The 24,238-nt window shown below is 46.1% G+C and overlaps 1 protein-coding gene across 2 annotated transcripts in view; it reads left to right on the top strand.

Annotated features, from left to right (window-relative positions):
• LOC147122624 (limbin-like) overlaps positions 1-24,238 on the top strand; it is a 217,747-nt gene that overhangs the window by 42,358 nt on the left and 151,151 nt on the right. For both annotated transcript variants that reach the window (XM_086007899.1, XM_086007892.1), the window contains exons 6-10: positions 5,799-5,908; positions 7,804-7,869; positions 11,017-11,151; positions 14,945-15,087; positions 19,087-19,411. In XM_086007899.1, the coding sequence (XP_085864025.1) occupies positions 5,799-5,908; positions 7,804-7,869; positions 11,017-11,151; positions 14,945-15,087; positions 19,087-19,411 (779 nt within the window). The remainder of the gene's footprint in view (positions 1-5,798; positions 5,909-7,803; positions 7,870-11,016; positions 11,152-14,944; positions 15,088-19,086; positions 19,412-24,238) is intronic.

The raw sequence follows: 24,238 nt of genomic DNA, 5'->3' as shown, positions 1-24,238 counted from the left end.
TGCAATCCTAGCGAACCCGCGTGCTCGCTCCGCCTGCTGCCCGCTGGCAAGAGAGAATGAAATGTAATCTGCTCTCTTTGAATACAGAGTCTCTGACTTCCCTTGCGCAACAGTGGATGGCAAACTGCAAGATGTTGCAAATATCTCCAGCTCCAGCCTGGAAGGAGCCCAATGCACAAAAGTTCATCGCTACACTCACCTTCACCCCCACTGCTCTGCTCTGAGGTTGCAGTTGTGGCTGCAGCAGGTGGCAGATTTCAGTGAGGATGTCCTTAGTGAAGCGCAGACGTCTCGCACATTGTCCCTCGCTGAGGCTCAGGTAGGAGAATTGTTCCCCGAACACCCTGGGCAGATATGGCCTCGTGCTGAGGGCACCGAGAGGTTAAGAGAAGGGCATGAGCTGGAGCGTTGAGCTCCAAAATGGCAGCGCTGGCATCAAATCAGCGTTGCACACTTATTGACGTCATGATCTGCCTGCTCTGCATAATCCTGGCTGGCGTTCACTACGTGCGTGCTAACACCGTCACCAATATGGCGTCCAGCGCGATTCGCTCCACAGGTGTGTGCACGTGCCATGGATGCCATTTAGGTGCTGGAAGGGCTCTAGTAGTGCCCAAAAAATGAGTGCTACGGATCCGAATTTTGCGCCCTGAATCTTCTTCACTTCCTCCTGACCGGTACAGATTAGTGTTGATAGTGGTAACTGTGCATATAGGGATAACAAGTGTGGTAAACCACTTTTATCGTTCACTATCGTTACACTATGGTTATCACTGTTTATATCGTTACACTATGGTTATCACTGTTTACACTGTTGTATCACTACACAAGGTCACCTCTTGTCACGCTGTTATACCTGGGCTGACCACAGCTGACTCCGCCCATGACTCCGCCTGCTTGCCCAGGTATAAAGGTGGTCGACTGGCTGGTATTCCTCCTTGTTGGACCCGATCACCCACGAGGGTGGGCTCTGTTATTTAGCCAATAAAAACCTATAGTTACTATCTTAACTTGTCGCTTTTCATTGGATGAATTGATAGGTATATCAATTTTATTGGCTAAATTTTGAAATGAGTGGATCGGAGCAGTCAAACGACCAGCCAAACGGCCAGCTACAACAGCCACAGCAGCCGGCCTGGCTGCGAGCCCTCCGACCACCGTACCTGGATCTAAACCCACAGGCAGCGAACTCAGCCCTCGACTTCAAACACTGGCTGAGCTGTTTCGAATCCTACCTGGGAGAATCCGGCGTGCCTCCGGGATCCAAACTAAGAGTTCTGACCGCCCAAGTGAGCCCTAAAGTATTTGCACTCATCCAGGACCTTACTACATACGAGGACGCCCTCAACCTGCTGAAAGAGCAGTACCGGAGCCCGGTAAACTCTATGTATGCCAGACATCTCCTAAGATCCCGCTCGCAACAGCCAGGAGAGTCTGTAGATGAATTTTTACGGGCGCTACAAACATTCGGCAGGGACTGTGACTTTAAAGCTGTAACGGCTGCAGAAAATACTGAAGGGAATATCCGCGATGCCTTCGTGAAAGGCCTTCGGTCCGACTACTCACGGCAAAGACTGCTCGAATCAAAGGACCTCGACCTGAATACAACTGCAGCCCTCGCTCGCTCTCTGGAAGTGGCCCATCGGGACCTCAAGGCGTATTCCAGGTACTGTGCTGCGCGACCCTGGGACTCCGGCCCGACCCCGGCCGCAATACCCCTCGCACCGCCGCCTCTGGGACCTACCTCAGCGTCGGCGTCCCAGAACCGATCGGGACCGCCACCCCGGGTACCGGCTGCAACATCGGAGCCCTGCGATGGGGCCGCCGGCTGCTTCTTCTGTGGCCAGGCGAAACACCCGAGGACGCGCTGCCCTGCAAGAAACGCGACTTGCTCCGATTGCCACAAGAAAGGCCACTTCGCTAAGGCCTGCAGGGGGAGAGCCACAGACGCCAGCAGTGCCTCATGCGAGTTGTGGGGGCGGCCATCTTTCATCAAGGCCACAGATGCCAGTATCCCCTCGTGTGAGTCGTGGGAGCGGCCATCTTTGATCAAGGCCACCGACGCCAGCAGTGCCTCATGTGAGTTGTGGGGGCGGCCATCTCCTCCGCCATTTTATTCAACCTCGTGGGCGCCGCCATTTTGTCCACCACACTCGACCGCCACCTTGTCTCCAGACCCGACCACCGCCTCACCCGCAGACTACAGCAGCTCGCTCAGCCATACACTAGCCTCCGTCACACTGGACCAAGCTCGCCCGCATCACCTGTCCAAGTCCATGATGGACATCAAAGTAAACGGCCACGCCACGACCTGCCTGTTCGACAGCGGAAGCACGGAGAGTTTCATCCATCCAGACGCGGTGAGCCACTACTCCCTCACTGTCCGGCCAACGCGCAACCGGATCTCGATGGCGTCGAGGTCCCATTCTACAGACATCAGCGGCTACTGTGTTGTGACCCTGTCAGTTAGGGGCACGGAGTATAAAAATTTTAAACTCCTCGTCCTGCCCCAGCTCTGCGCTGCCGTCCTACTAGGGCTGGACTTCCAATCCCACCTTCAAAGTGTCACTTTGGCATACGGTGGACCCCTCCCCCCACTCAGTCGACAACCAGCAGCCTTTAAACCGCCCACCGCATACCACCTGCGGCCTATCCACCCTCAAGGTCCCGCCCCTCTCCCTGTTCGCTAACCTCACCCGCGACTGTAAACCCGTCGCCACCAAGAGCAGGTGGTACAGCGCCGGGGACAGAGCTTTTATTAGCTCTGAGGTGCAGCGTCTCCTGAAGGAGGGCATCATCGAGAGGAGCAACAGCCCCTGGCGTGCCCAGGTCGTAGTCGTTAAGACCGGCAATAAAAACCGCCTGGTCATCGACTGCAGCCAAACCATAAACCGGTACACCCAGCTGGACGCATACCCGCTTCCCCGCATATCTGATATGGTCAATCAGATTGCACAGTACCGGGTATTCTCCACCATCGACCTTAAGTCGGCCTATCACCAACTCCCTATCCGCCCTGAGGACCGCCAGTATACCGCCTTCGAGGCGAATGGCCGCCTCTACCACTTCCTTAGGGTTCCCTTCGGCGTCACCAACGGGGTTTCGGTCTTCCAAAGGGAGATGGACCGGATGGTTGACCAGAACGGGCTGCAGGCCACGTTCCCTTATCTAGATAACGTCACCATCTGCGGCCGCGACCGGCAGGACCACGATGTTAATCTGGAGAAATTCCTCCGTACGGCCGAACGGCTGAACCTCACTTACAATAAGGAGAAATGTGTGTTTAACACCTCGCGTCTCGCCATCCTCGGCTGCGTAGTAGAGAACGGGGTCATCGGCCCCGACCCCGAAAGAATGCGCCCCCTCATGGAGCTACCCCTCCCCCACTGTCCAAAGGCGCTGAAGAGAACCCTGGGGCTCTTCGCCTACTATGCCCAATGGGTGCCGAATTATGCGGACAAAGCCAGACCCCTCATGAAGTCCACCTCCTTCCCCCTGACGGCAGAAGCGTGCGCAGCCTTCTCCCTCATAAAGGGAGACATTGCTAAGGCCACGATGCACGCGGTGGATGAGTCTATCCCTTTCCAAGTGGAGAGCGATGCATCCGACTTCGCCCTAGCAGCAACCCTTAACCAGGCGGGGAGACCTGTGGCCTTCTTCTCAAGGACCCTCCAGGGCCCTGAGATCCGACACTCTTCGGTCGAGAAGGAGGCCCAGGCGATCGTGGAGGCAGTACGACGCTGGAGGCATTACCTGGCAGGCAAACGATTTACCCTCCTCACCGACCAGCGTTCGGTCGCTTTTATGTTTAATAACAAGCTGAGGGGCAAAATCAAGAACGACAAGATCTTGAGGTGGAGAATCGAGCTCTCCACCTATGATTATGATATCTTGTACCGGCCTGGTAAACTGAACGAACCCCCAGATGCTCTATCACGAAGTACATGCGCCAATGCGCAAATTGATAGACTGCAGACCCTCCACAACGACCTCTGCCACCCCGGGGTCACCAGACTTTACCACTTCATTAAGGCCCGCAACCTGCCCTACTCCATCGAGGAGGTCAGGACCATGACCAGGAACTGCCAAACCTGCGCCGAATGCAAACCGCATTTCTTTAGGCCGGACAGAGCAAGCCTGATCAAGGCCACCCGCCCCTTCGAGCGCTTGAGCATCGATTTTAAGGGGCCCCTCCCGTCCTCTGACCGTAATGTGTACTTCCTCAACATCATTGATGAGTACTCCCGTTTCCCCTTTGCCTTCCCCTGCCCAGACATGACCAGTACCACGGTCATCAAATGCCTGAACGACCTCTTCGCCTTGTTCGGGTTCCCGAACTATATACATAGCGACCGGGGCTCATCCTTCATGAGCGAGGAACTTCGCCAGTTCCTACTAGCGAGAGGCATTGCTGCAAGCAGGACCACCAGCTACAACCCCCGAGGGAACGGCCAGGTGGAAAGAGAGAACGCGACTGTCTGGAAGGCCGTTCTCTTAGCCTTGAAGTCTAAGGGCCTGCCAACCTCTCGCTGGCAGGAAGTCCTCCCGGCAGCGCTGCATTCCATCCGGTCACTGCTTTGCACGGCCATTAACGCCACCCCCCATGAACGAATGTTTGTTTTCCCCAGGAAGTCGACTACGGGAACCTCGCTACCAACATGGCTGACTTCTCCGGGGCCCGTCTTGCTGCGAAAGCACGTGAGGGCCCATAAAACGGACCCCCTGGTCGAGAGGGTGGACCTCCTGCATGCCAACCCCCAGTACGCCTATGTGGCATACCCAGACGGGCGGGAGGACACAGTCTCCTTACGAGACCTTGCACCCTCGGGCACCCCTGAGACCCCACCGTTACCCCCCACCACCCCCCCAAATCCACCCCAGGTAGACGGCATGCCGGAACCCCACGAGCCTTCGCCGACCACGCAGACACCAGCATTAACATCGGATACTGCATCACCGCCGCCGCTGCTGCGCCGATCAGAGAGACTTACGAGGCCTCCGGACAGACTGACATACCCGAACTGGTAGTACACTTCATCCCGCCGGACTCAAATCTAAACAAGGGGTGAATGTGGTAAACCACTTTTATCGTTCACTATCGTTACACTATGGTTATCACTGTTTATATCGTTACACTATGGTTATCACTGTTTACACTGTTGTATCACTACACAAGGTCACCTCTTGTCACGCTGTTATACCTGGGCTGACCACAGCTGACTCCGCCCATGACTCCGCCTGCTTGCCCAGGTATAAAGGTGGTCGACTGGCTGGTATTCCTCCTTGTTGGACCCGATCACCCACGAGGGTGGGCTCTGTTATTTAGCCAATAAAAACCTATAGTTACTATCTTAACTCGTCGCTTTTCATTGGATGAATTGATAGGTATATCAACAAGTTTGGCTGTGATTATGTCCACGATGAAACAGTCTGACATAACTCACTTTCCAGGTTGACGGGTGAAGAATAAGCAGTCACGTGAGGCATTGGAAGCTAGTGACCTCTATCCATGGAACTATATAATGGCATGGATTAGTGGCTTAAGCGGAGGGGAGGAAAAGAGAAAAAACCGAGGAAAAAAAGATCTTCCATTGTTTTTTTGACTAGGCCCTCCCTTAATAATAATCAACTGAATAGTTTAGTTGGAAATACTTAACTTAATTTTGACTTCTGAAATCTCCTGTGTAATGTAGTACTATAACATGGAGACCATCATGAGAATGCAGGGTTAAAACAGAGTGAATTACTCCAAAAACCTTTCTAGTCTTAAAATACCTATTTCATCTTTCATTTATCAGTTGGTGAATACTACATAATAAACTATACAGCAGTATTAAATCGCGGAGAGTCTAAGGACGGGAGGACTATTTCATTGCCCGCCTACCTCACCTTTGGCAATGGATCACAGGTATTCTACATATATATTAATTCATTTGCTACATGTTTAGTAAGTAAGGCTCTTTATCGTGACTCTACTGGTAGATGGTGTTGGCAGGCCAGGTGCTTTCCTACATGAAAGGAGAGAAGATCTGAGGGAGAATCCCATTAGGACATTACCATACATCTAATGGTGATTGGCAGATGATTTTTGCACTAGGTAGGAGTTTATTCCATAATGTAACAACTCTGGAACATGAAAAGGTTATTTATTAACTTTGGTTTAATTTGTTGCTTCCTCTGATCCTTTCTGGTGTTGCACAGAATATCTTTCTGCCTCCATAATAACTCATTCCCTCAGTTATTTTGCAAACTTGCCATGAACTTCATTAATCTTTTCTTCGTGAGAACAGCTCAAGCTCCTTTATTCTCCTTTCATAAACTTAATGATCCGATACCTGTAACCAGCATTGATGTCCTCCGTTGAACACTCTACTGCAGTCCATTAGCACACTGCCCTTTCATTTTTGGGATCTGGATAAAGATAACTAATTCACTCACCCTTCTGGTACTTCCCAATATGCTCCTCACTCAGGAACTTGTCATGTCCTCTATTGTGTCAGCTGTGGCTCAGTGGGTAGCACTCTCACCTCTGAGTCAGAACGTTGTGGGTTCATAGTCCCAGTCCAGGGACTTAAGTACAAAAAATCTAGGCTGATACTCCAGTACAGTGCTGAGGGAGTGCTGCACTGTCAGAGGTGCCATCTTTCGGATGAGACGTTAAACCGAGGCCCCGTCTGCTCTCTCGGGTGGATGTAAAAGATCCTATGGCACTATTTCGAAGAAGAGTAGGGGTTTTATCCCTGGTGTCCTAGCCAATATTTATTCCTCAATCAACATCACTAAAACAGATTATCTGGCCATTATCACATTGCTGTTTGTGTGATCTTGCTGTGTGCAAATTGGCTGCTGTGTTTCCTACATTGCAACAGTGACTACACTTCAAAAAGTACTTCATTGGCTGTAAAGTGCTTTGGGATGTCTGGTGGTCGTGAAAGGCGCTATATAAATGCAAGTCTTTTTTTCTTTCTATTGGAGAACTGTACTACACCCATACTTATCACATTGACTGCTAACCTGTTCCAGGTAGTGACAGTCCTCTGAGAAAATAAATACTTCCTGGCCTCCATCCTAACTTCCGATTTATTTCACATTTTATCCCATAGTCCTACTGTTGCTTGCCTTTTAGATACCTTATTCAAATCTGCTGCATCCAATGTTTCAGAATCATAAAAACCTCAATCATGCCTCTATGCCTCTATTTATGAAGCCCAGGATCTCGTATGCTTTTTTAACCGCTTTCTAAACCTGCCGTGCCACCTTCAATGATTGGTGCACATGTACCCCCAGGTCTCTCTGTTCCTGCACCCCCTTTAGAATTGTACCCTTTAGTTTATATTGCCTCTCCTCGTTCTTCCGACCAAAATGTAACACTTCGCACTTTTCTACGTTAAACTTCATCTGCCTCGTGTCCGTCCATTCCACCCGCCTGTCTATGTCCTCTTGAAGTCTATCCTTATCCTCCTCATTGTTCACTATACTTCCAAGTTTTGTGTCATCCGCAAATTTTGAAATAGTGCCCTGTACACCTAAGTCCAAATCATTAATATATATCAAGAAAAGCTGTGGTCCGAGTACCGAGAGTCGGTCCCAGCATCACTGTCATTTGAACGAGAATGCACTTGTTTTTTCTCACTCTCTCTTCCTCTCTCCACTTGGGGATGTGCTTTATTTCTGCTTGGTTGAGGTTAGAAAACCAGATTGGCAATTGTATTGTATATTACCTGATCTTGCCTGCAACTATTGGGGTTACATCTGGCCAAACTGTAACGTGAGATAACTAAAATTTAAAATCATGCCTTTCAGAATGACCATATTCAGATTGAACCCCTGGTGGCAGACTTCACACTGACTAACAAAGCAGCTATTGAGGTAAGTTGAGTACGGGACTCGCTGTTGCGGCCTTGATTGCCATGAGTGGAAATGCCATTGTTTGAAGTGAGGCTTGACCGGTCTGACTGTACGTATGGTATTGATATGTAGGAATAAATCCAAGGTGTGCACATTGGACAATCTGTCAGTGTAATAAACGAATTTAGGTCAGTATAATAAATGAATTCAGTAGCACAATGGGTTAGTGCACTGTTCTCTTTACTTCTGGGGAGGGAAAATGCTTTTCACCCAGCCCTGACTGGTTGGATGAAAGTCTCCTCCTTTTGCTAGTTGTAAGAATCTCGCATAAAATTTATTTGGACAGTGCCAATCTAGTCATAATGGCTGACGGTAATTTAGCATTGACGGGGTGACTTGAAACCTGGTGCAGGAGGAAGTGCTTTTTTGAAGTTAAGGCAGAGACGATGGAGCTTACTTTATTTCTATCCCAAAGCTGCAAGTGACTTTGGGTGTGTTTGATGCTGACACTTCGATAAGTATCCAAGTTTCACATTCTTCACCTTAAACACAAAAACAAATCATCCCACCAAAGACCAGGCTTTGTCCTGTATTGTTGTCACATATAATGAATATATTTAATAAATACTATGTCATATTTTCAAGGTATGATCAAGATTTTTAGGTGCAAGGCAGTATTACTTTTCGTTATTTGGATTCAAAATTGGATTTTGAACATTAGACTTTGGGGTCTGAATGGGCCCTTAGCTTTGCAGTGGTAGATCTATAGTGTAATTATTCCATGACAACTCACCTATTACTGAACACAACATGCTGCATTAGACCCCTATAGGAGTTACGTTGAAAAATATTGTTCTATTCAGTATGTTAAATTCATGGCCTAGAAAGTCATCTCGGGCGGAGGTGCAAAACGGGCTGCATTGGATCGGCTGCCTGTTCTATGCAGCACCTGATATTCAGTGTGGAACACTGAACATTAGGGCAGATGAGAGGTAGGTTTTATGGAGCATCTTAAAGGAGGAAAGAGAAGTCAAGAGGCGGAGAGGTTTAGGGAGGGAATTCCAGAGCTGAAGGCCTCGGCAGTTGAAGGCACAGCTACCAGTGGTAGAGCGATTAAAATCAGGGCTGCTCACAAGGCCAGAATTAGAGGAGCGCAGATATCTCGGTGGGTTTGTGGGGCTGGAGGAGATTAGAGATAGGGAGGGGCGAGGCCATGGAGGGATTTGAAAACAAGGATGATTTCCTTTTAACTACAATCTTTAGGATTTTAACACGTAAGCTTGGCATATTTAATTACTATATCCAGATTTTGCTTGACTTCTCTTTTGCTCATTTCTTGGTTATGAATAGCTTGATCCTTCTTGGCCCTTCCCCTTGGTTGCTTAATGTAAAAAATGTAAAGTTGAATTTTTATATATAGCTCCTATCATGCTGCAAATGGTTCAAAGAACAGTTTTGCACACCACTGGTTTGGCACCTGCTCAATAGTGGTACGAGTGCAGAACATGCAGTTATACCACTGGCTCACACTGCCAGGGATGGGCAGGAATATTGGAAAGGAATATTGGAGCTCTGTGTACATAGACGGGTATGGAGCATAAATCACCACCTCCTGTATTGCCAGTGTGCTATTAAGTGAAAAGACCTGACAGGATAGTCAACACTTTTCAGTCAGTAGGAAATACCATGGAAACAGAAAAAACACAGATAAAGCGAGTTGCAGTTATACTTTAGCTAAAATGCACCAAAACTCATGTCGCGTAAACTCACAGGTGTGGTCTTACACCAGTTTTGTCCAGATCAAGGTGATACTGGCAGCGTTCTGTTGAAGGTTCCTACCCAGACATTTACCAATCTTTTTTTTCCTTTCCAGTGCTGACAGATTTGTTGTGCATGTTGCCAGGTTCTGTTTTTGTTTGCATTTATTTGTAGTTTTTACTTTTACTTCAGCGTTATAGAATAGTACAGTACAGCACAGAAGGAGGCCATTCGCCCCATCGAGTCTGCGCATTATACTACACTTATCAATCGAACAGCAAAAGTACAAAAATCAAGACACAACATTGATGCCAAGAGGTGTAGTCTAGCAATAGCCTTAACATTAAAAACGGCATTTCCAGCATAATTAATCCAAGGCATTGTGTGTGAACCCTACAGTGATGATTGGATGTAATATATTAACAAGAGGCTTTTGGACTAAAGCAGTTAGTACAAGCAGGACTGTAATAATAGCAACCAAGTGTTTAGGCTTTGCATGTGTTGCTGTATATACAATCCACTTGGGTGCAGTGTAGTACTGGTACGGCAGTGCAGAAAAGCAAGCTTCTGCTTGTTCCACTATATAAGGATTGAGTTAAATTCTCCACCACTGATTATATAACACATTTCAACTCAAATACTGTTTTCTAAGTGAATTATATATATTTTTTCTTATTTGTCAATCTGCAGCGCCATGAATACTGTACAAAAATTGCGAGCTGACGATAAGTTTGGTATAAAATACATTGTGATTGTAAGTGTTCGTATTTCTGCAGAGGATCGTTGTATCGCGTCAGGGCGAACAAGAATGATAAATTACTGCAGCAAAATGGCACCTGGTACCCAGTATTAACTCACCACACCTTGCTCAAAATCAGGCAGGATAGCAGAGGAAAATCCACCCTGTAGGCTCCATAAAACAATAGGCCCGAGTCCATAATGCTACACCCCCCAGAGGGTAGTTGCGCTCACAGCGAACTTGGGTTACAGTGCTCCCGAACTTGCGATATCCCGAGCGTAGTTTCTCTTTTTGGGAGTGGGGGAATAACAGAGTTAGCCCCAATATCTCAAGGGGATGAGGTCACCTTGTCAATTCTATTAGCTGAGCAGCAAAAATATATTGGTATAAACTCTATTTAAAAGATTGTTTTTTAAATAGCAGTTTTAATTGTTCTGTTTTAATTTTTAATTTTTGTTTGTGACGAATATGTTCCTCTAAACAAGTACTGTTCAGTAACTGCTGATAGAAATCCGAAGCTAGCCAGACTTTACTCTTGCCTTTTGGTGTGTGACATCCAGAGAACACCTGCAGAGCAAAAAATTGCAAACCATTTATTTATTGACTGGCTTTGCCAATGCAACTTTGCTTAGAAAAAGTTAACATTTAAAAAAATCTTTCTTCTTTTGCAGGTTTCTCCAGATCATGGCATCCACTTTGTTGGATTTATTGTTGCATTCATTGTTTCTTTTGCCTTGGTGTGTTTAATTCTCATCATCATCTTCCATGTCAGAAGAGAAGCTGGCGGAAATTCTCCTCTCCAGCAGGTCGGTGAGTTAGCAGGTTGCTTTCTACCCGTGCTGTTTCACTTTGGATTCCAGCACAAGCAGTATCCATGAGCCAGCTTCTGGTGGTCACCCAGCTAAAACCAGCTTTCTTCTCCCCGTTGCAGAATTGTAGACTCACAATAAACTTGGCCAGTGATTCTGCCCCAGTATAAGAGAGCCATATTTAAGCAGTGTGGATGCTGGGAGCTGGCTCAACAGATGCCACCTTGCCCGGAATCTGAGCTAAAACAGTGAGGTGATAAAAATAACTATTGTTTCTAAACCACAGGGTAGAAATTCACCTTGGGCGGTCATGGAAAACGGGATGTATCGCATCGGCCGCTCTTAATACGCCCCGCCCGATACTTAGTTCCATTAACTGAATATCGGGCGAAGCGTATAACAGGCGTTCAGTGCAACACCTCCCTATTTGTGTTACCACCCAAGACGAATTTCTACCCCCATGTGTTTTCTGTTGGCATCTATTGTGTTTTTTTTTTTAAGGACGCGACTGCTGCCAACGACACAAAGTAGTTGCGCGTGCACAGCTCCAATGGTTTCTTCGTGGTTCTCGCCAGACTTCGTAGGCCGCAGTCACCCTGATATATTAATGTGGTTTGTTCGTGAAATAAATCATCTTTGTAATTACAGGAAACTTTGTGCTATCCGGAGGTGAGCTATCCGGCAATCTGGAGCCATCGGCAAAAATCAGCAGCCGTTTTTTATTCTTTTTGTTTGTTTTTTTTGCTTTGTTTGAACAGTCAAGCTGTGCAAGGTCTGTAGCTATAGCAACAGCTTCATATACAGAGCTTGCAGGCCACACCTGAGTGTTTAGAAGCTGTTGCTAAGCAACAGTGTTTGTTGTCAAATACGGAGATAAGAATCTCCGTATCTCTCAACATTAACTCTGGCGAGTACGGCAGTTTTGAAGCAACGGCAGCAGCTCGGTCCCGTGGGTGCCGGATAGCACAAAGTTTCCTGTATTAGAAGTAAAGGATCTCGCAGTTTCCGGTAATTTCTAACGGGTTTCTGGTCGCCGATGTGTTGATTTGACGGTGGGGTCCGGCTCGGTTCCGGGTTCCTCACGTGTCGCTGAGAAGCGAAAGTTTGTCAACAATCGGCATCTACCGAGCTTTAAATTTAAGTAATAAAATAGACACGGCTGATGATGGTTTAATGCTAAATATTACCAACAATAGGGAGGGGGTGGGGAAAAGAGATCGCCGCTGCCGAACTGGTCCTAGAGAGAAAATTAAAATTAAAATTTGAATTGGTGTTTCTATCGGCTTATGTTGAATTGGTGTTTTTTATGTTGAATTTATACACAAAATGCTTCTGCGCAGCTTCTGGTAGCTTCCAGCTCGTTGGCAGCAGTCACTCTTTTTTTAAGTCAGAGAAGTGAGAGGGGTGATTTGGGAGGCTATGGCAAAATAGTGATCTCCTCTGAGTACTCCAAATCCCAATGGGGAATAAGATGTTGTCAGAGGCCAATTGAGAAGAGAAAGCCTGTCTAGTAAACTGCCGTTTGAGGTTGGGGGGGAAAGAATTCCTGCTCACCTGCTGTAACTTCGATGGAAGAGCCAAGGAAATCCCAGAAATAAACGGTTTAATGGTTCTTCTGCTAAAATTACAAGGGGCAAGCGGGAGAACCCCATGTAGCAGTTCACTCCCTATACCTTTGATGGTTTATGCTGTGATTTTTTTTTTTTACTGAATTTACACCTGCCGTGCTGCATGTTTGTTGGAAATCTTGCCGTAATTGCCCAATCTGACTTTGACTTGGTGCGCTGTCTACCAAATCCACCCAGACCGGTGGCTGCATACTGGAGTAGTGCCGTGTCAGGACCAATAGCGGTGCTTCAGAATCCAGTGCACATCACTTAGTCCTCACGTAAATTGTAAGGTCTCTAATTACTGGCCTGAATTTGACACCCTTCCCCAGGATCTTCAGCAGATTTGCGGCTTGTCCTGATGCACCACTTTCTGTGAGGAATGTAATTTGGCTAGATTTAGTTAATGAACTGTATTAATACTGAACAGGTAAGTGTAACAAAGGGCTAAGAAACGAGAGACATAACATAATTTTCATGCTTCTGTCAATAAAGAGATTAATGTCATAATGCATCTCTAAAGATATACAACATCTGCAACTGTTCGACATGTAAAAGCCCAGCTGTTGGAAATGTTTATTTAGCCACCCAAAGAGCAATACATTCTAACTTTCTGTAAGAGTGCACAACCAGAGGCCCCAATTTTAACTCCCCCCCCCCCCCCCCCCCCCCTCCCCTCAGCTGGCAGAATCCAGATTGTGTGGGGGGGGGGGTGCGGAATTAAAATGAGGGTAGTGACTTACCCTTTCTGATCCCGCTGCCATCCCACCATGTCCCAATGTTAACCTGCTCTTTCGAGCAGGACACCCGCAGGAAGGCAGGGGGGGGTTCCTCTTTAAATATGCAAATCAGGTCCCAGTGACGTTATCGGAAGCCGATCTGCTATTTTAGTTGGAGGCCTCAGCAGGGGAGCAGTGATGGCTTCCCCTGTCCTACCAGACCTGCCAGGAGGTGGATCGTGGGCCAGAAGAGGCCCAGGCGGGTACGTTTTTAAAATTTTATTTTAGGCTTCCTTGTGGGCCAGGAGGAGCGGGAGTCAGATCACTGTGGAGGCCAAGTCACTGAATATATTTAAGAAGGAGATAGATAGGTTTCTAGACACAAAAGGCATCAAGGGGTACGGGGAGAGAGCGGGAATATGGTATTGAGATAGAGGATCAGCCATGATCATATTGAATGGCGGAGCAGGCTCGAAGGGCCGAATGGCCTACTCCTGCTCCTATTTTTCTATGTTTCTATATCAGTGAATATTTCTGGAGATGAGGCCTCGACCTCTCAGTTAGGCCCGGGTGTGTTGTCCACTTCAGGGCTCGCGCACAACGTGTGTGTGTCCCCTCCGCCCCCCACATTAAAATCGGGCCCAAAGATTTTTTAAATTGCAAAAAACGTAAAATATTTCTGATATTTCGTCTTCTGAATGTTGACAGTTAAAACATGAACTTCATTTCCTGCTTATTTTGTACAGTATTACAGCCCAAGCGCTAACTGTAGAATTACAGAGTGATACATTTATGAGAATGACCTTTACAAGTCTATTCATCTCAGATGCGCTTTAATTATTGGTAACCCAGTCATTTCCTTCTACCAAAACTAGGTGCATTTTGTTGTTCAGGTATTGATATGATGTGCAGAGCACCCTAACGCAGCCACGGTCATGGTCAAGTAACCCGCTCACAAGGCTTTCAAGCAATTCTGTAATTTAGAAGGCGCATGAGCATGACGAAGTGACTGTCCTGCCAGTTTTCTTTTCCTAATTATAGGGAAGTGTCTGGGATTCATTCTGTGCCTCCCCAACATGACACCGTTATGATCAGAAGCTCACCATATAGGGAATAGTAGGTGTGAACTTGCAATTTTGGCCTATGGCATAGGGGGCAATTTTGACTTTAAGCGATAGTCAGCTCGGCAGCCCTTTAAGCACCTCTCCCAATTTTCATTTTCCTTTGAAGGGAGAGGTGTTTAGCGGGTGGCCGAGCTGATATTGCGCGTTTTATGTTCTCGCCAAAAGTCACAATCGCCCCCCCAATGCGTTGGCGCTCTAATGCAGGACGAACCTGCTGTACTTATAACAAATGTAAAATTGCCATATTGTAACTTCTCGGGTGAACATTCCCAATAATGTTTAGTCTAGTTTGCCTCAGCAAAAGCGAAATATGCAACTTATACTTGGGCTTTTGTAACAGGTGAAAAGAAACCAGTCAGATTCTAGTTATGCAGTAACTGGTGATGCAGCAGAGCGGCTGAAAGAAAACCTCCGACTTGAGGACAAAGTGATTGACATTTTGGTGCTTGAAGACCCACAGAACATGACTCAGGCCTTCAATGAGTAAGGGTTGTTTTTTAAAAAATTATCCAAATAAATCTTGGATTTGTACATTATTAACAGCTAAAAACATTTCAAACTGAATTTAGAAATGTGCTGAGGCAAGCCATGTTTTCCTCTGACAAAGTTAAGGGCAGTGTGACTAAGAAAAATACACTGTTCCTTGGCGTCTGAAGAGAAATGATGACGAGGTTTTTAATTTGATGCTGCTAGTGGCCTTCTGATATAATCATGTGGCAGGGAATCAATATCACAACTGATTGGGCAGATGTAGGCGCAGGAGTTGTACAATTCACTTCATTAACTAATTCAAGTTTTTCTCTACCTCTAACCCACAGTATGGAATTGTATTGTCATTTCATGGTAACCAAATTGGCCCCAGACTAAATCACACTATCTGACAGTTTGATGTATGCTCCAGTGCATCGAGCAGAGCATAGCTGGGACAAGTTTATTTCACAGTGGTTCAATGTTAATCAATGTCGATGCTTGAAGGCCCACAGTACATGATTCAGGCCTTTGATGAGTAAGGGTCCTTTTTTAAATTATGCGAGTAAATCTTCGGTTTGTACTGTATTACAGCTAAAAACATTTCAAACTGAATTTAGAAAGACAATGGCTGAGGAATTGGGTTGCATAGCACTCGTTTTTCAGGCGCTGCTGACCTCCTAAGTCCTCAAAATAGCAGGCACGACGCACGTGCACACTTCCAACCGGAGGGCTCTGTACTTTTCTGATGCTCTCCATCTCAGTGGGAGAGACCTGCCCAAGAACTGCACTGGCCACACCTGTCCCCTACCCTACTCATGTTATTGGTTACCCATTTTAATCTTTTTCTTACATTTTCATAAAGGTGTGGAAGCTTTGAAATTTATGACTGAGATTTCTCCTGGTGTAAAAACCATGGGAACTATCCTAGTTCCAAATGCCTCTTGGTCTCAATCAGTCTCTTATAGTTCTTAGGGTAAAAATTCAGTTGTGCCCCCTTTGGGGCGCTAACTTTGCCAGGCGTTGCTTTTAGCGCCCCGAAAAAGTTAGTGCCCCCGCGCCTGGAATTCAATGGTAGCGCCCCAAGAAGGAGGCGGGGAGCTACTGGAAGCGCTCCCCCTCCCTCTTGGGGCGCTCCCAGGGAATATCGCGGCGCTACATGCTGCAGCGCCACCCGCGCCGCCGTGTCTCGCTGCTGTACTGCAGGCCCCTCCCCATATTAAAGAGGAAGGGCCTTGCGCAGCGCGACCTGGAGCCCAGCTGGGCCACCAGGGATCGGGGTGCTGGCAAAACAGCCCGGCACTCAAGAGGAGTGCCGTGCTGCCTGATCGCAGCCGGCACCCCACGGGGGGGCAGGTGCTGGCAGGTGGCCAGCAAAAAAACACCTCCCCTATAAATATCGCTGCCCCAGCCACACGTACGCCCCCCTGACCCTGTCGGACATAGCGTCCGACTGTAAGTCAGGGGGCGCGACCGAAGTTTGCGGCCGGGGCGCGAGTGGGGCGCTGCGCACAGTGATGATGTCATCGCTGGAGGCGCAGCACTGCGGGGTGCTACCGGCAACCGTCGTCTCCAACCTCCCACTGAATTTTACAGGCGCAAAGCAACCAAATTTTGCCCCCCCCCCCCCCCTTGACTTTTCAGGACTCTCAGCACAATACCTGCTTGCCTTAGTTTATATAATCTTTTGACAATGTTGATTGGTTTAATTTTGCCTCAGATATTTGAGCCTGATGCTAGAACTAACATTGGCACAGATGTGATGGCCATATCCCCATCTTCTGTGCTGAAACTTTCATATTTCTTTGTTCAATTATTACAAACTTGAACCTGCAATTGTTATTGCTGCTCCACTGTATAAAGTGTGTGGCCTCTTAACTTAATTATTTACTTCTGTATTTTAACTTTTCTATCTTTACTTGCTTTTGTACTTGGATTTGCTTCCCTCTTGTAGCGACTTTTTTTTAAAAGGCAAAGATCCTTCTATTTAGACTCTGTGGAATGAGGTTCTTGCAATCTTGTTGGGTTGACATGTGGTGGCATATGGTTCATTAATGCAACGGCATTCCTTATGCAATATTTCAACTCTAATGACCTGAAGGATCAAATCTCCTCCAGCAGTCCTTTAAATAAAGCACATATGCCAGTAAAAGTTAACCTACACCGTAAAACAAGTTTTATTTCATTTCAGAGCTTTTATGTAACAGTAAAAGGTCATACTGACAAAATATTTTCATAAGTTGTCTTGGCATCATTTTAGCTGAGTGCACATAGCTATTGAATGAGCTCCCTTGTGTTTGAGTAGCAATGGTAAATAACAATCAAGACAGTACATTTTCAGCAATTTGGGACTGAGCAACCTTGTGTATTTTGTCTTCCCTCCTCTCTTGTCTGCCTGCCTCTTTTCCCTCCTCCTCTCTTCATTGTCTGTCTGTCTCGTACCTCTCTGTCTAGAATAGATAATGGCCCAGAAATTCGGGTCAGGGGCTTCCTAGCACTTACCTAGCGCGCCGGCCGTTGAGCTCTGGGCCCGCGTGGGATTCTGATCCTGGGCCTCCTCCAACTGCCGGCGCGCAGTGCTTGCGTATCCCGGGGCGCAATTAGTTCGATGCGGCCCCTGGGATCACGTGGGCCATGGAGAGCCTCTCTGCTTCATTCATAAGTTTGACAGGAAGAGCTGTCAAACCTATAAATACGATAAGCCCCAAAAATCACTAAAACCTCAAATAATTTTTTTTTTTTTAAATCACATTTTTAAAATAAACTATAAGTTACATGAAATCACTATTTTAAACAATAATTTAAATTTTTGAAAAAATTAATTACATTTTCTAACAGGGCTAAAAATAAACTTACCTTTACTTTAAGTATTTAAAAATAATAAACCTGTGGAAAAAATGTTTTAATTTGAATTAATTCACCACTGACCTTGTTAAAAGCAAGCCTTGCACCTGCTTTTTAAAAGTATAACTGCTGGAGACTTACCCTCCCGGAGAAAGCTGGAAAAAAAACGTACGTTCAATGTGCACGCGCTGCCTCTCCGGCGCACGCGTTCGACTTCTGAACCCCTTCTTTCAGGGGAACGGAAGTGCCGGTTTCCCGCGCATGCGCAGTGCATGCACGAAACCGGCACTTTCGTTGGGCCTACGCGTGAGTACCCTGTGCGTACTCACGCGTTGGGACCCGAATTTCTGGGCCATTGGCATTCATTCGTTCGTTGATCTACCAAAATAGTGTTCGCTAAATCTCCTAATTTAATAGCCTAATTTATATACTAAAAAAATTAAAAACATTTACATTTTATATATGGTAATTAATATTAAAAGTATTTAGATATTTCTGGGCTCGCACATTCTTTATGGTGAATGATTGCCTCAATAGTAAGGTGTCGGTGACCTGTGGAGAAACTTCTTTCTGATTGCAAGACCTTATTCTTACAAAAAAAAAATCAACAAATAGTGGAGTTCAGCTGAGACCCCGGTGTGAAATTTAAAGTTGACAACAGGTGACAGTGAGTGAATATGTCTCAATGAGCCCCACCCCTGGCACTGAAGGAGTGACTGACACACCAGAGGACCACTCGCACCACATTCACTTTACACTACAATCCAACAGCAAAAACTCTATGACAAAATAAGTTCACGCAGAATTCAGCATATTGTCGATGAATGCTTAAAATCATTTCAAAGCAAACACTAATCAAGACCATTTCTGACATCCATCTAGTTTAGTTAGAAAGAATGAAACTGTCGTACTTGTGTTAGCTCTAGTTGGAGGCTCAGCCTGTCATGAATTCAATCTATAATGGCATGAGTCACTGGTTGTGCACTCTTACAGAAGTAACCTTCAAAATAAATGAATTATTAAGGAGTCTGCTGTGCACTTCTACTACTTTCTGTTTATATTTTAGATTTCCAGCGTTAGTGGTTTCTCTTTTTATCTGAAACATTGTTCTTGTCTCATTCCCGCCTACATAAATTAGAGGCCATATAACTTTCAATTTCTGTTTTACAGCTTACATGTATTGAATACAATACAAGTGGAAACAGATCTGGAATATCATCGAAAAGGCATGAACATCGATGCAATTGTGTTGCTGCTCAGGAACTTTAAACCTGACACAGTCCTTTCACCTCTTTTAGAGGAAAGGTTAAGCACTGTCTTCAGAGAACAGTTTGAGGAGATGGAGGGCAGGTTATGTATGGAGCATGATGGGATGTTGGCCACATTAGCAGCTCAAAGTAACACAGAGACCAGAGAAAAAATGGAAGCTCTTTATAGGAGGCAGAGGCAAGAGGAGGAAGAAGCTGAGCTACTCACCCAGAATGTGGATGACGAGGTATGTCAAGGCATTTCGTAGTGTTCTGTTCTTTAGTAAGACACCGTACTGAGACAGAGATAATACTGTTTGGCAAATAAACTCATGATGGTGATATTAACTGGAATATGAATCCATGTGTGACATATATATCATAAATGGAACATTTGCTAGAGGGAGTATTGCCATCAACAATTATATTTTCCCCCAAAAAATCAAGGGCCTTATATTTGGAATCTTGGTAATTTTATCATCAAATTACTGCTGTGTGGAAAATTCCACTTTAGCCAGAATGAGTACTTGTAAAATAATATAATTCCTTCTCCAATTGTGCTTCTATGTTCAGTCTTTCCGATGCTGGAACACAGTTCTGTAGACTCTGGCAATCCTCCAGCACCCTTCTATTATTATTACGTTCCTGGGTTATGTTGATTGTATAAGTAGATATTGGGCAACATGAGTCAACTCGGGGAATGTGAAAGAAGTGGGACCCACTTACAGGAGCCACTGACAGCACTGAACCCGTGAAGGTATCTACCGTAGAGCTGAATTTGTAACAACAACAATAACAACTTGCATTTACATAGCGCCTTTAATGTAGTAAAACATCCCAAGACACTTCACAGGAGTGTTATCAGACTAAATTTGACACTGAGACACAGGTGACCAAAAGCTTGGTCAAAGAAGTAGGTTTTAAGGAGCGTCTTAAAGGAGGAGAGAGAGGTTTAGGGAGGGAATTCCAGAGCCCAGGGACTAGGCAGCTATGGCCTTCATAGCGAGAGGATTCGCGTACAGGAGCAAGGATGTCTTGCTGCAGTTGTACAGGGCCTTGGTGAGACCGCACCTTGAGTATTGTGTGCAGTTTTGGTCGCCTTATCTGAGGAAGGATGTTCTTGCCATGGAGGGAGTGCAGCGAAGATTCACCAGACTGATACCTGGGATGGCAGGAATGACGTATGAAGAGAGATTGAGTCGCTTAGGCTTATATTCGCTAGAGTTTAGAAGAATGAGAGGGGATCTCATTGAAACTTATAAAATTCGAACATGACTAGACAGACTAGATGCAGGAAGGATGTTCCCGATGGCGGGGAGTCCAGAACCAGGGGTCACAGTCTAAGGATATGGGGTAAGCCATTTAGGACTGAGATGAAGAGGAATTTCTTCACCCAGAGAGTGGTGAACTTGTGGAATTCTCTACCACATAAGGCAGTTGAGGCCAGCTTATTAAATATATTCAAGAAGGAGTTAGATATATTTCTTAAGGCTAAAGGGATCAAGGGATATGGGGAGAAAGCAGGGACAGGGTACTGAATTTGGATGATCAGCCATGATCTCATTAAATGGTGGAGCAGGCTCGAGGAGCCGAATGGCCTACTCCTGCTCCTATCTTCTGTGTTTCTATGTTAAAGGCACGGCCGCCAGTGGTGGGACGATGGAAGTCGAGGATGCACAAGAGGCCAGAATTGGAGGATTCTATTCAATAATTTTATCTTGAATTTTGGATTCTGACTTTGCCCACAACTGATGTTAGACCACCTGGTCTATAGCCATTCAGATAGTTTGAATCCATTTAATTTTTAACGGGCTAATGTGACTTATCTAAAGATAAAGCACTGTATGTACTCTTCCAGTAGAAGATTTACAGGTAAGAAGTTAGCATATTGACACACTGGTTGGCCTGCTAAAGGTTTAAAGCCTATACAGCCCGATAAGGTTAGGTTACTGCATTGCAAACAAATTGTTGTAATCAAAAAGTGGTAACTCAACAGTAATCTACCCAACATATTTAAACTCTAGAATTCTCAGTGGACTCAGTTTTCACATTATTTCTGTTCAATTTTGCTGCAAGGGCTTGTAATGGTCAAAGAGCTGCTAGGTAATGAGTGCTGAATGCTCGAAACATGTGTGCTTCTGTACATTGCTGTAGGGTTGTTTTATAGAAACAGCCTGTGATAATATGCCTGACAAAGCATTCAGAATGTTTCCTTTCACTTTCACATGATCTTTTGCTGTTAAATGTCACGAGCTGCATTTATTTTATTGAATGTGGCCACGACCTTTCAGAATAGAAGGCTAGCTCCTGCAAAATTCACAGAAAAGAACACAAAATAAATGTGCACGGATTTTAAAAATAAACACCCACACAAGCGCCCGGTCCATTTTGCCATGGTCCTTGCATCTGAGGAGGTCTGTCAGATGCTGTCTTAATCTAGAATGGATGGAAGTGGCTGGTGATCCAGAATAGGAACTGTGCAGAACCAGATGGAACTCATTTGCAAGGCTTTGCTAAATAATGCTTTTGCTTTTTTTATACACAAATTTGCATTTTGTTATTGTGCAGATGTTCAGCAATGGCTGTTTCTAATGCTTTGTGTTTGTAGAATAATCTCGAAGGGCAGTGTTGCAGAAATAGTGTGTTGATGCTTAGTTTCTGTTGAACACCAACACCAAATACATGTGCATTTTGAAAAGGGATGTTAATGTATGGTCAAGCCAACAAATGGAAAATACTCAACAGCAGTAATAATATGCATGTACTTGCAATGGTGTGGGACTGGGAGAATCCATTTGAAGAGCGCATGATAGTCAACATAGATTTTTTTTTTACAGTATTTTTGTAAAACTGGATGTTGTAAGTCTTGCAACAACTTGCACTGACAGCAGTTTTAACAGACGTCTTACTGCAATTAGAGGTAGACTATCCTTTGTAATGTATGTACCTTTAAGGGGAGAACTACTTTTTACAGCTCCTGTATACTGTAGTACCGGCAGTGACCACACCTGTATATAAACCCTGAGTAGTGATCTGTACACTTAGTTCTAGAGTAACCCTCATTCAGTAAACACCTGTTGAATCGTTCCCTGCAGTCGTCTGATTATTGAAGGACACAACATTAAGATATATGGATCCAACAGTGGCGACGAGCAAGTTCGAACCTACCTGCAACTCTGCATCACCTCCCAGGAATTCGCTCCTGGAGAACAGTGGAAGAAGGTCGAGCCCAGAAGCACGGGCATCAACCACGGGCAGCCGCCCAGTCATCCAGTGGAGATTTGAGCATCGCAGGGGAGGCTGTCGAGAGGCAGGCTTGGCTTTCCAGTCACGGTGGTCCAGCGAAATGGGCTGGCAACAGGTACTGCGCAGACCTGTAGCGACGGGCTAGAGCCCGACCGAGCGGCACAGAAAAAGACCGAGCAGCGTCAACGGGGGAGAGAGAGAGGGCAGAGCGCACATGGCGCAGCCGGTGTTCAGGACCGAGCAGCGTCAACGGGGGAGAGAGACATGCAGGAAAATGCGAGAGTGGCATTGGCAGCAGCGCGGGAGACGCCATTTTAAGCCGCAGCGGGGAAGAAAGGAAAGCGCGGGAGACGCCATTTTAAGCCGCAGCGGGGAAGAAAGGAAAGCGCGGGAGATGCCATTTTAAGCCAGTCTAACCACACCCAAAAATGCCGAAGAGTGGCAGTATCACAGCGTTCGACAATGAAGTCGAAGATTGGACGACATATGTCGAACGCATAGAAGTATACTGCAAGGCGAATGAAGTGCCAGATGACAAGAAAGCGCTGGTATTGTTGAATTCAATGGGTGCAAAAACGTATGGCTTACTACGAAACCTAGTAACCCCAGAGAAGCCAGTAGAAAAGGATTTTGAAAACATAGTGTCAATCCTACAGGACCACTTAAACCCCACACCACTGCTGATAGCAGAAAGATTTAAGCTTCACAACAGGAACCAGCATAAAGATGAAAGTAATGCTAAGTATTTAACGGAACTGCGCAAGCTATCGAAACACTGCCAGTTTGGAACGGGACTAGCAGATACTTTAAGGGACAAGTTTGTGTCATAGAATTTTACAGCACAGAAAGAGGCCCTTCGGCCCATCGTGTCTGCGCCGTCCATCAAGCCCTGTCCAATCTAATCCCATTTTCCAGCATTTGGTCCATAGCCTTGTATGCAATGGCATTTCAAGTGCTTATCCAAATGCTGCTTGAATGTTGTGAGGGTTCCTGCCTCTACCACCCTTTCAGGCAGTGAGTTCCAGACTCCAACCACCCTCTGGGTGAAAAAGTTCCTCCTCAAATCCCCTCTAAACCTCCTGCCCCTTACCTTGAATCTATGCCCCCTTGTTATTGACCCCCCTACTAAGGGGAAAAGTTCCTCTTTATCTACCCTATCTATGCCCCTCATCATTTTGTACACCTCAATCAGGTCCTCCCTCAGCCTTCTTTGCTCCAAGGAAAACAACCCCAGCCTGTTCAGTCTTTCTTCATAGCTGAGGCGCTCCAACCCAGGTAACATCCTGGTAAATCTCCTCTGCACCCTCTCCAATGCAATCACATCCTTCCTATAGTGAGGCGACCAGAACTGCACACAGTACTCCAGCTGTGGCCTTACCAGCGTTTTGTACAGCTCCATCATAACCTCCCTGCTCTTATACTCTATGCCTCGGCTAATGAAGGCAAGTATCCCATATGCCTTTTTAACCACCTTATCCACCTGTTCCGCTGCCTTCAGGGATCTATGTACATGTACACCAAGGTCCCTCTGACCCTTTGTACTTCCTAGGGTCCTACCACTCATTGTGCATTCCCTTGCCTTATTTGTCCGTCCAAAATGCATCACCTCGCACTTTTCAGGGTTAAATTCCATTTGCCACTTTTCCGCCCATCTGACCAACCCGTTTATATCGTCCTGTAGCCTGAGGCTTTCCTCCTCGCAATTTACCACCCCACCAATTTTTGTGTCATCTGCGAACTTACTGATCATACCTTTTACATTCTCCTCCAAATCATTTATGTAGATCTTCATTATGTGGGCTTCAAAGTGAAGGAACCCAGAAACGGCT

Source organism: Somniosus microcephalus, chromosome 2 (assembly GCF_052327205.1).
Source record: "Somniosus microcephalus isolate GS21.2 chromosome 2, FLI_Smic_1.0, whole genome shotgun sequence".
Taxonomy (NCBI): domain Eukaryota; kingdom Metazoa; phylum Chordata; class Chondrichthyes; order Squaliformes; family Somniosidae; genus Somniosus; species Somniosus microcephalus.
This window is presented reverse-complemented; position numbering and strand designations above follow the sequence as displayed.